General features: G+C 35.1%; 1 protein-coding gene across 1 annotated transcript; it reads right to left on the bottom strand.

Annotated features, from left to right (window-relative positions):
- Positions 1–8,664: 8,664 nt before the first annotated feature.
- Positions 8,665–9,270, bottom strand: LOC145969070 (uncharacterized). The gene has a single exon (XM_083094930.1). It carries the CDS (start codon positions 9,268–9,270, stop codon positions 8,665–8,667), a length of 606 nt encoding a protein of 201 aa, XP_082951056.1.
- Between the last annotated feature and the right edge of the window lie 2,495 nt (positions 9,271–11,765).

Raw genomic sequence — 11,765 nt, 5'->3', positions numbered from 1 at the left:
TCATCAAAGAGTTCCGAAGTCTCTTACAATCGGTTTCTTCGCTTCCTCTATCCATTCCGAATTCATGAAAATGTAAACATCTTATAAAATAAAAATTGAAACTTTTATTTTTAATTTCATCAGTTTGAAAATAATTTTAATAAATTAATGAGATTTTTGCGATTAAAATGATATCAAACACGGCGTAAATCGGGTAATTTTTAATTAGTCTGATAATACAAGTTTTATAATTATATATTTAACTAAATTTATGCGATTTATATCGTGTTTGATATTATTTTAATCGCAACATTCTCATTATTCTATTAAAATTACTTTCAAATGAATAAAAAATGCATTTTATTTTCTGACATATATTCGTGAATATTATAAATAAAGTCTCATGTAAGAGACTTCGCAATGTTCGACATCGGGAACTTTTTCGTTTTTTATTTATAATAATTTACGACTTTAAATTTCCATAAAATAAAAAGTAAAACTTTTATATTTTATTTGATCTTTTTTGATAAAAAGGGATTAATGAAATTTTTGCGTTTAAAATGACATCGAACACAATATAATTCGGATAACTTTTACTTATTGTTATATAAGTAAAAGAATGTATCTAATTGAAAATTATTCTAATAAAATGTTGGGTTGTTTAATGTGATTTTAGTCGTAAAAACCATATTAATTCTAAAATTATATTCAGTAAGATAAATTAAGTAATGTAAAAATTGTAGTTTCTAATACATTTTCAATGTTATCAATTGTGATGTTCACATGACATCTTCTGGTACATTTAAATATGTGAAAGAAATAAATAAATTATTTTAATATGTATAATAAATTAAGATAATTTGTTTCACTGCACAATATATAGATCATTTAATATTAATTATATCGACCATATTTAGACCAGAAGACGTCATGTGAACACCACAATTGATAACATTGAAAATGTATTAGAAACTAAAATTTTTACATTACTTAATTTACCTTACTGAATATAATTTTAGAATTAATATGATTTTTACCACTAAAATCACATTAAACAACCCAACATTTTATTCGAATAATTTTCAATTAGATACATTCTTTTACTTATATAACAATAAGTAAAAGTTATCCGAATTATATTGTGTTCGATATCATTTTAAACGCAAAAATTTCATTAATCCCTTTTTATCAAAAAAGATCAAATAAAATATAAAAGTTTTAGTTTTTATTTTATGGCAATTTAAAGTCGTAAATTATTATATTATAAATTATTATGAATTATTATAAATAACGAAAAAGTTCCCGATGTCGAACATTGCGAAGTCTCTTACATGAGACTTTATTTATAATATTCACGAATATATGTCAGAAAATAAAATGCATTTTTTATTCATTTGAAAGTAATTTTAATAGAATAATGAGAATGTTGCGATTAAAATAATATCAAACACGATATAAATCGCATAAATTTAGTTAAATATATAATTATAAAACTTGTATTATCAGACTAATTAAAAATTACCCGATTTACGCCGTGTTTGATATCATTTTAATCGCAAAAATCTTATTAATTCATTAAAATTATTTTCAAATCGATGAAATTAAAAATAAAAGTTTCAATTTTTATTTTATAAGATGTTTACATTTTCATGAATTCGGAATGGATAGAGGAAGCGAAGAAACCGATTGTAAGAGACTTCGGAACTCTTTGATGATAGGTCATCTCGCTCGCTCTTTACTCATGGTCTTGTTTTCTCCGTCACACTTGACAATCGTGATAGACAGCTCGAAAAGATAAGCGGACCCAAGAATCGAGAGCGAGGGAGACAATAATAGATGCGAGCGAGACAATAATAGAAGCGAGCGAAACAGTAATAGATGCGAGCGAGACAATAATAGGAGCGAGCGAGAGAGTACTAGATGCGAGCGAGAGGAAAATAATAGTGTGAAAGAAAGATCCGATTCTCGAGTTCGAGTCCTTGTTGTTCGTGCTATTTCTATCTCATTCGCTCTTATTGTTATTTTTCTCGTTCTTATTACCTTCTCGCTTCTTCACGTAACTCTCGCATCACTTTTGTACATACATACGTCCATACATACACACACCCACACCAACACCCACACACATCCACACACACACACGCACACGCACGCACGCACACACGCAACACACACACACACACACACACACACACACACATATATATATATATATTGTGTATATGTATAACTTACACAGAATATTTTCTATGGAACATGTTGTAACGCTGTTTTTCCGCAGCTTGTTACGCGTACGATTGTTACGCCACTGCGTGACAGCGAGTATCTATGACGCGAAATTCGAGAAAGAAAACGCAAGAGTGTAATGCTTTAGTGTGCGCGTACATGTATACTGACATCCAGAGAAAGATAGGGATGTATGTGGGAGGAGGTCGGACGTGTCTTTACGCCCATTTGATCAACGAGCGACAGAATCCATCCGTGGCAACGGCATTGACGCATATCCTGTGGAGAGAGCATTCACACATTTTTCAGCCTAACGAATAATTGCTAGAAAACAATATTCGCAGACTAGAAAAATATGTGAGGCGCAAGTGGCTGGATCGGGAATCGAACCCGAGTCTTTCGCTTTCCGGGCAACTGCTCTAGACCACTGAGCTATCCAGACCTCACACCTAATGCTGCTTTTTAACACAGTGATATGCGACTCCAGAGCGATGTTGGTATCTCACTCGATGGATGCAATGCCGATTGCCACGGAGGATCCCTGAAAGGTCGCTCGCTGACCAAATAAGTGCCGGTGGAGGTATTCGCGTGCATGCTGACGTATACTATTACACGCAAGATGAAAGAGAAGGATGGTACGAGATTGACTCTCCTTGTCACACAAACCGATTACAGCGCCATCTATCGCGACATCGGGCAACTAATCTACGGGTCTGTTTTACTCTTTTGCCTCGATCTCACACAAACACATATGCACAAAAATTTTCTGCACAGAAATTTTTTTTACTACGCTTCTAAACGCATTTCTGACTGTTCACTTATATTCCTTCAGGAAATTCCGAGCTGAGTGTGCTCTTATTTTGTACGTACAAACTACAAAACTTTTATATTCAGCTAATATTGTTACGAGTTGATGTCAGAAGCCGATAAGAAAACTGTAATTTTCTATTTTTTCTTTATTTTAAACATAAAATGGTTCACTCTCATATTTCTTGCTATGTGTAATTTAATTGTGGAGAAGTATTTATTATTCTGTGCAACTAATAAAAAGTTTTCTGTGCACAAAATTTAGCGGTAATACAGGAAGGTCCGGCATCCTCTTAACGGTCAATATTTGGACGTCCATATGATGTCCGGTCTTGGACTTCAAAGTTACGCGCGAGCACGCAAGGATGTGTTAGTTCGTTCGTTTACCGCTACACGACGTGCGATGCGCTATCATTCTCGTATTTAAGTTTTAGTTAGGAGAATTATATAAAGTTTGCAAAGAGTAACAAATAACATTAAAGATATACTATTCAATTTAATTTCTGATCTCGATGCAGGAACTTCAGATATTAAATTGATTTTATAAGTCAAACAAATAAATGTCTGGCGAATAAACGAAAATAATCCGTTTATTACCTATTTAAAATGTAAAGTGCAATATTAACGGTACAGTATAAATATAGTAGAGTATAAACATTTCATTCGTATTCGCCAATAAGTTCGATGACATTTCATTTACGTTCTTTAAAAAGTTTGATGACGCTCCGTTTACATTTGGAGGATATTTCATTCATGTTTGTCGGAGAGTTCCATAACGTTTTGTTTACGCTTTTCTAACACTTAATAGCCGCTTTCTTTACGTTCCGATGTTTCAATTTACGCCTTTTAAAAGCTTTGTTTACGCTTCCGTCACTCTCCCGTTACATTAGATTTATTCTTCAATTCATGCTTTGTTAACGCTCGGTTTACATTTTATTTTCGCCAGGGTTTGCAACTTTCCACACAAAACGAGATCCTCAATTATAATCGATGGTAAAACTAGACAATTGCGGCCTATACAATTTGGCCGAAAAAAATAGCTATTTCATATGTATTTTTGCTTCCTGAAAACGAAGATGAAAGTTAAAAATGGCGGTCGAAACCGGAAGTATCTCAAAATTGCAAAAAACGATGAAGAAAACAGGTTTTCGAGGTATATCTCCTTAAATATTGATTGTAGAGAAAAAAGTTTTTTACAAAAGTTAAAGGTCTTGAAAAATTCTACAAAACAGGTTATATACATTTTTTTCGTAAACTCATTATTTTGGCTGTTGTTATGTTATGAACCGCGCGCCTAGTAGTGTACATGAGCGTCGCGCCGTGTTGTTTTCGTGTTGTTATGATACAGAAATCATACGTAGGTCACATTATTCGATCGACTATCGAACACAGTTCATTGTTGGTAGTTCCGTGGGTAATTCTATACAATTCGGGCCTCTGCCCCGATGACTTTGATCTTCATATATGTTGTCAAGGGCCTCATTCTAAGTAACTTTTGCTTATAAAATAATTGGAGGTCGCTGCTTATTAAAAAGTTGTTAACAAATGAAGTTAATGATACAAATGATGTGAAACGAGATGTATATTTGCAAAATTTCACATAGGTTTGCGACTTTCCACATGAAGCAAGGTCCACCTTGCCTACCGGCGGGGTGGTTGCGGGAGGGAATCTGAAGTTCCTGCATCGAGATCAGAAATTAAATTTATATAGAATTTAATACAATTTAATACAATTAAAAATTATCAGAAATGTATGTGTACACACACAACACACACGCGCGCGCGCGGGGGGTGCAAGGGGGGTCTTCGGCCCCCCTCCCGCAACCACTGCGCCGGTAGGCAAGGTGGACCTTGCTTCACGTGGAAAGTCGCAAACCTATGTGAAATTTTGCAAATATACACCTCGTTTCACATCATTTATATCATTAACTTCATTTGTTAACAACTTTTTAATAAGCAGCGACCTCCAATTATTTTATAAGCAAAAGTTACTTAGAATGAGGCCCTTGACAACATATATGAAGATCAAAGTCATCGGGGCAGAGGCCCGAATTGTATAGAATTACCCACGGAACTACCAACAATGAACTGTGTTCGATAGTCGATCGAATAATGTGACCTACGTATGATTTCTGTATCATAACAACACGAAAACAACACGGCGCGACGCTCATGTACACTACTAGGCGCGCGGTTCATAACATAACAACAGCCAAAATAATGAGTTTACGAAAAAAATGTATATAACCTGTTTTGTAGAATTTTTCAAGACCTTTAACTTTTGTAAAAAACTTTTCTCTCTACAATCAATATTTAAGGAGATATACCTCGAAAACCTGTTTTCTTCATCGTTTTTTGCAATTTTGAGATACTTCCGGTTTCGACCGCCATTTTTAACTTAACGTATAATTCTTAAAAATGAATATATATACATATATATATATATATATATATATATATATATATACATTTGTTTATAAGAATTATGTCATTTAATTTTTTACATGAAAAAATATATCGATATTTTCTTACAACTGATAAATGTATAATATATTTATTAGTTAAAAAATATATTAAATAGATTAATATTTATCAGTTAAAAAATATGTGTGTAATATAAAAAGCTATAAAGGAAAAACATTTAACGCTGTCGCACGCATTGAGATATCGAGAAGCGAGCAGCGTCGCGCGTCGCCCGTCTTTCGTTGCCAGCTTGGTAGGAAGGAGACAGAAGACTGTATTCTGTCCTCTTCTACTAACCGAAGCTAGCCGAAGCGCCGAGCTCACACGTACGCTTACGCTCACATCCTCATTACCCCCTCCACGCCGTGTTGCATGTTGCTTGCGGCGGAGATCTGGCAGCTTTGCCACACACACACAAGAACAATAATGCACATGATAATACAATGGGATTGCCCAAAAATGCACAACTATTTTGGAGGAAAAGAAAATCTTACCATTGCGGCCTCTTCCTTGCTCCGTACATATCATCATAGGGTTCATTATGCTTTGGTTGGGAAGACCAGAACTCTCATGAGGAAATGCAGGAATAGGTGATTCAGTGGCTGTACAGTTGAGAGCTGATGAGCCTGAGAGTGTAGAACTTTGATAACCTTCAGCATCCTTTTGTGTAATCAAAGTGGATAATCTAGATAAAACATTCAAAATTAAGAAAATTCATTAGTCAACATATGCAATTAGAAATTTGAAATAAAATATCCTTCAACAATATTTCAAAATGAAGAAGTGTCCTACCCAGCAGAGCTTTCACCCTGAAACATATTTCCAAACAAATCCTCTTCATTTATCAACGATTCCTCAATTTCAAATGACTTGACCTTAACTGGGAATGATTCCTCCACATCTAAATGGTCCGACAACTCATTAGGGCTACTCTGCGGGATGAAAGAGGAGCCTACATCAGTAGTTTTCTTCTCTTTAGACTTCCCACGCAATGCTTCTAGCTTTGCCAAGAGTTTCTCTCTGCTGGACATGGTTGTATTATCTTCCACTGCTCTCTTTTGGGCACTTTAGTTGATGCGTGCCACTGAGGGTTTTATAATTGAATTGGCAGATTTTCTATCACAGACATATGAAAAAATGCAAGTCAGAAACAAAATTATTATTTGTTATGATGAGTTGAAAAATTGTAGCAAATATAACTCGATTTACCTTGATCTTTTCGGGCTTCCTCGTGAGCGGAATGAGGATTCAATCTCAGCTCTGTGCATGTTATGCTTGCCTTTCTTTGCTTTCGCATTATTTTCATAATTCTCACTTCTGGTGGTTTTCTGAGAATTCTTTGGTCCTGATGGACTAGTTGATTCCAGTGCTGGCACAGGAGGTGGGGGAGGAATATAAATCTTGGAGTTTAGCCTCACTCGCTTCCTCTCAGCTGCCTCATCCTCTTCGGATTCCGATGAAGAGAGAATTCTCTTTCGCTTGGCTTTCTTTCTCATCCCCCGCCCAAACTCAGTTTCAGTCTCATATGCCGAGGTGAATTTTATGATGCCGATTAAAGTGTTTCTGGCAGCTATGTAAGATTCTGTCAAAAAAATATAAAAAACATGATAGTACAGTAACACTAAATATCATAGAAAATGAAACCATAAACATGAGAGAAACTTTGTCAGTACAGAATAAACCGCGCCAACACCTGACAACTTTTACATTGAAAATCATAATTTATATGCAAACTCTTTCAAACATAGCACGTAGTCATGACAAAAGAAGACTTCGTCAAAGTGCTAGATTGAAGCCACATATCATAAGCATTACTTCACTGTAACTTACCCTTGTATCTTTTAACCTCGATGCAAAGTTTGTCCCAAGTTTTGGGGTCAGCTGCTCTCTCCTCTCGAACATAAAGTGTCACATTCTGATTGTTAGGGGGCCAATAGGTCATTCCAATCATGTTTTCATCCACTTCAAGAAGCCATTTAGACAGTCCTATTTCATAGAAGACGTTTTCTTCAAGTTCACCCTCAATATCATTGTTATAGAACAATTTCAGCACAACAAACTGTAAAAATAACAATAAAATACAAACTAAATTACACCTACTGTAGAAACTCTTATTGTTGGCATGTGTGCAGGAGTGGCACACAGCAAAACGAATTTCCATCTGACATAAGCCAACATTTAGCAACAATGTCAGCAACTTCAAAAACACGTTTAGCTGCACTAAGGTTGGACACTTTAAATATTCCCAGTTTAGAAGACTGCAAGGGGTACACAAAAAAGTCAAGTTTCTCCTGAAAGCAATTCCCAACCAAACTGACAACATTGTCGTTACCACACACAATATTATGGAGGACAACCACCTTCCCGTTACGAGTCTTAAAACAAGAATCTTTGCCATTCACATGAAGCATTATTTTGCCAATTGTGATTCTCTTATAATGACTTCCAGACAAAACTTCATCATTGTTAGTATATGGTTGACAGAGAAACTTGAAGCTCTTCAGATGGTAGGATAACTGCATTGCCGTTCAACTGCCTTTCACAATCTCGAAAAGCAACTTGCTGCAACGGTTGGTAATGAGATTTTAAAGTTTGCTTCAAAGACTTCAATGTATTTTCAAACTTGAAAGCACTAAACTCATCCAGTGAGCCATGCGCCTCACACTCCTTTGAAAGATGACACAAAGCGTGAACATTGTAAACAACAAATACATGACCATAAATTTGAATGGAATGCTGAATAAATAATCGCAGTAAATTGTCAGCATATTCACGCATCTGTTGGGATTTCACAAATACTGGACTTCCAAGAATGTACAGGGCAACAAATAGAAGCAAGAAGTTGCGATAAACGTTAATGTCCAAACAATCACGGAAGACTAGCACCGAATCATAATGACACATGCGCCTGAATTCTGTACCTTTATAAAGTTTTAGGTACTTTAATGATCGTGGCTTACGAGTGCAGTCGGAAGGGCATATAGGAGATAGCAAGTCTAACAAACCAGAAATTGCATCAACAGCGGTCCAGTGCAGCTTCCAACCACCATTCCATATTGTCCACACAGATAAAAGTCGCTTGAAAACACCTAGATAAACAAGGTGGAAAGGATCAAGTCGGAACTGGGTCACCATTCCTGTACCAACAAATTCCAGTGGAGAACGTCCCTCATGATGGTTTGGTTGAGTCTAGTTTCTATAAGACTCATCAGTTCTCAGTCCCGCATCTATGTCAGCATATGTCATTCTATTTGCAATATATTCACCATGAACACAGCACTTCTCACAAGAGCAATAAGCATTGTGGCGAACACAGCACTTCACAAAGGCCCGTGCTGGTGCGTCTAATATGTAATGCCGCACATGAAACGGGTAGACGACATCATTGACAGAATAACCCTCTCGAAGTAAAGAGTCAAGCTCGGGGACAAAATCATACAGATATGCATACAGATCATTTGGATCTTTCTTTCCAAGGTAAATGCCTATAGTAAAAGGCATGTTTTCAGTGCCAACTAAATAACCAAGAATAGGCCAGAACTTTAATGGCGAGCTTTTTGAAAGCGGCAAGCCATCCATGTTGACATCAATGACCACCCTACCATTCTTCCTTAGATACTCCTGTAGATCCATTAAGTCCAAGTTCTTCCGAATACCCTTGTACCACATAAGGCTGCCATCTTCCCACTCCGACACTTCAATGTTTCTTGGAGTTTGCAATAACGTTTTGTACGATTTTGGTAAATTAGGGAACACAACTGACAACCTAATCAACAATTCATCTAGCTTCCTCATGGATGCTGCATCACCATTTCGAGCCCACTGACGGAGAACTTCCTGAATATATTCCTCTACTTCAAGATTTTCACCTTGATCAGGATTGCTCTCACTGTTACTTCTCTGACGTAAAGGGATGTATCTCCAGTCCCTGCTGATGCTTCCTGTCGGTTAAGGATTTCTAACTCTGGAGCAGCTCCCTCATCTGCATCACTGATATCATCACTGTTTGAGTCCATCACATCATTATGCCCAACAATATCCTCTGCCACTTCAGATGCAAAACTGTTACGGTCAGACCCTTGGGAAGCAAACTCATTGACATCATCATCGTCGTCGTCGGTTGAGTACAGAGTATTTGCAACATCCCTGATAGCAAGAAGCTCCTGCCTCCTCCTTAAATATCTCTCCACCTGCCGATTTTGTCTGCGCAGCAAAACGTCTCTCCTGATCTAGCAACAGTCAACAAGCAACTTTAAAAATGCATAGGACTTAAGACCTTCAGAAGACATCAAAACTTTGCAACAGCAAAAGCTGGTGACTGCTTAATTAATTCAGATGATTCTCCGAAATGCACACAACGAGATGTGTAGGCCTCTTACTCCTGCGAACACTCATCCATGATACATACATTAAAACATGGAGAACATGCAAAGTCCCGAAAGATTATAATCCCAAAATTTGAGATATATATATGAGACATTGTAAAAGTCAAAATCGAAATTTAAAAAGTGAGACAAAATCCTGAATTTCCGATTTAGAAACATCAAGCTCTTCACACACCATTATTTGTGTATACTTTGAAAAGACAATTTTTATAAAATAACCATTATTTGTGTATATTTTGAAAAGATAATTTTTATAAAATGACACAAAGTTAATTTTTATATTTATAATAAAATACAGAGAAAATAATTTTATTTTATCTCGAAACTTTAGACATTTTAATTTTTATATAATTGAAGCTTTATAATATGTATAATTGAATCTATTTTTTTCTTATTTTTATATAGTTGAAAACAATTTTTATATAATTGAAACTTGGACAGCATGTTTAATTATAATTTTTATAGAATTGAAACTTTATAATTTAATTTTGAATTATAATTTTCATGTAATTTATTAAAGTTTATTATTATTATTTTCATGTCTTATTATATTCTCTGTCATAATGGTTTTTAGTCATAGAATTGGTGCTATTTCATTGAAGATATATTCTAATACAGGTTTATAATCAAAATATTTTTTGCTTTCCATAATAACCCATGCAAAAGGTATACTCTAGGATAAAAATATGCAAAACTTGCAACTTGTTTATTTAATATAATAATTGTTACAGCACTTGTTATATGTATATTGCGCGCGCGCGTGTATGTGTGTGTGTTACATTGTACAGACAATTTAACAATTTTAAAATTACATGATTGAATTTGATCTATAAATATACATTCAAAAAATATTATAAAACAAAAGCTAACAAAATAATACAATATATATTAACAACTTATGATATATATATATATATATATATATATATATATATATATTAAAGAATAATTTGATTAATATATCAAACAGAAAAAATCTAGAGAAGAAATTTTTCAAACAAGAGCAGTTTGAAAGTTGTTGCATTAAAATATTTTATCGATTTGTTGATCGTCATATATTCAAATATTATCATTATGCTTCATTATGCTCTGTGTCGTTTTTCTCGAATTGTCTGTTTTTTTTTTAAATAATTAGAAAAATGAATCAAACAGAAAATGAACGGTTTTCTCTTAAAAGACACGTATAAGAAGAGAAGGCCCACCGGCACTTATTTGGTCAGCGAGCGACCTTTCAGGGATCTTCTGTGGCAATCGGCATTGTATCCATCGAGTGAGATACCAACATCGCTCTGGAGCATATCACTGTGTTAAAAAGCAGCATTAGGTGTGAGGTCTGGATAGCTCAGTAGTCTAGAGCAGTTGCCCGGAAAGCGAAAGACTCGAGTTCGATTCCCGATCCAGCTACTTGCGCCTCACATATTTTTCTAATCTGCGAATATTGTTTTCTAGCAATTATTCGTTAGGCTGAAAAATGTGTGAATGCTCTCTCCACAGGATATGCGTCAATGCCGTTGCCACGGATGGATTCTGTCGCTCGTTGATCAAATGGGCGTAAAGACACGTCCGACCTCCTCCCACATACATCCCTATCTTTCTCTGGAAAAAGCCGGTGGGCCGGAGAAGGTCTTCTCTTAGAAGACACATGTAATGGATACTCATACGTGTGTGAAAGTGTATCATGAAAAGCGAACAGTCACTATGTATGTAATATACATTATTATGACATTACATATACATTATACATACGTTATATTATATTCTATTATATGCAATCATTGCATATTATGCATGTTTATTTGAGAAATTGTATTTAATTATTTACTATAAATATTTATTATGCAAAGAAAAAAGAAAAGGATGTCCTGGTTGAGAAAAATTGAAAAATGATAGATTTCGTCATCTAAA

This window comes from Camponotus vicinus, unplaced genomic scaffold (assembly GCF_025532165.1).
Source record: "Camponotus vicinus isolate PSW18456_S1 unplaced genomic scaffold, iyCamVici1.0 SCAF_3, whole genome shotgun sequence".
NCBI classification, from domain to species: domain Eukaryota; kingdom Metazoa; phylum Arthropoda; class Insecta; order Hymenoptera; family Formicidae; genus Camponotus; species Camponotus vicinus.
This window is presented reverse-complemented; position numbering and strand designations above follow the sequence as displayed.

Coding starts and splice junctions, on each gene's coding strand:
- LOC145969070 (XM_083094930.1), bottom strand. CDS start 9,270: ATGAGGAAGCTAGATGAATTGTTGATTAGGTTGTCAGTTGTGTTCCCT.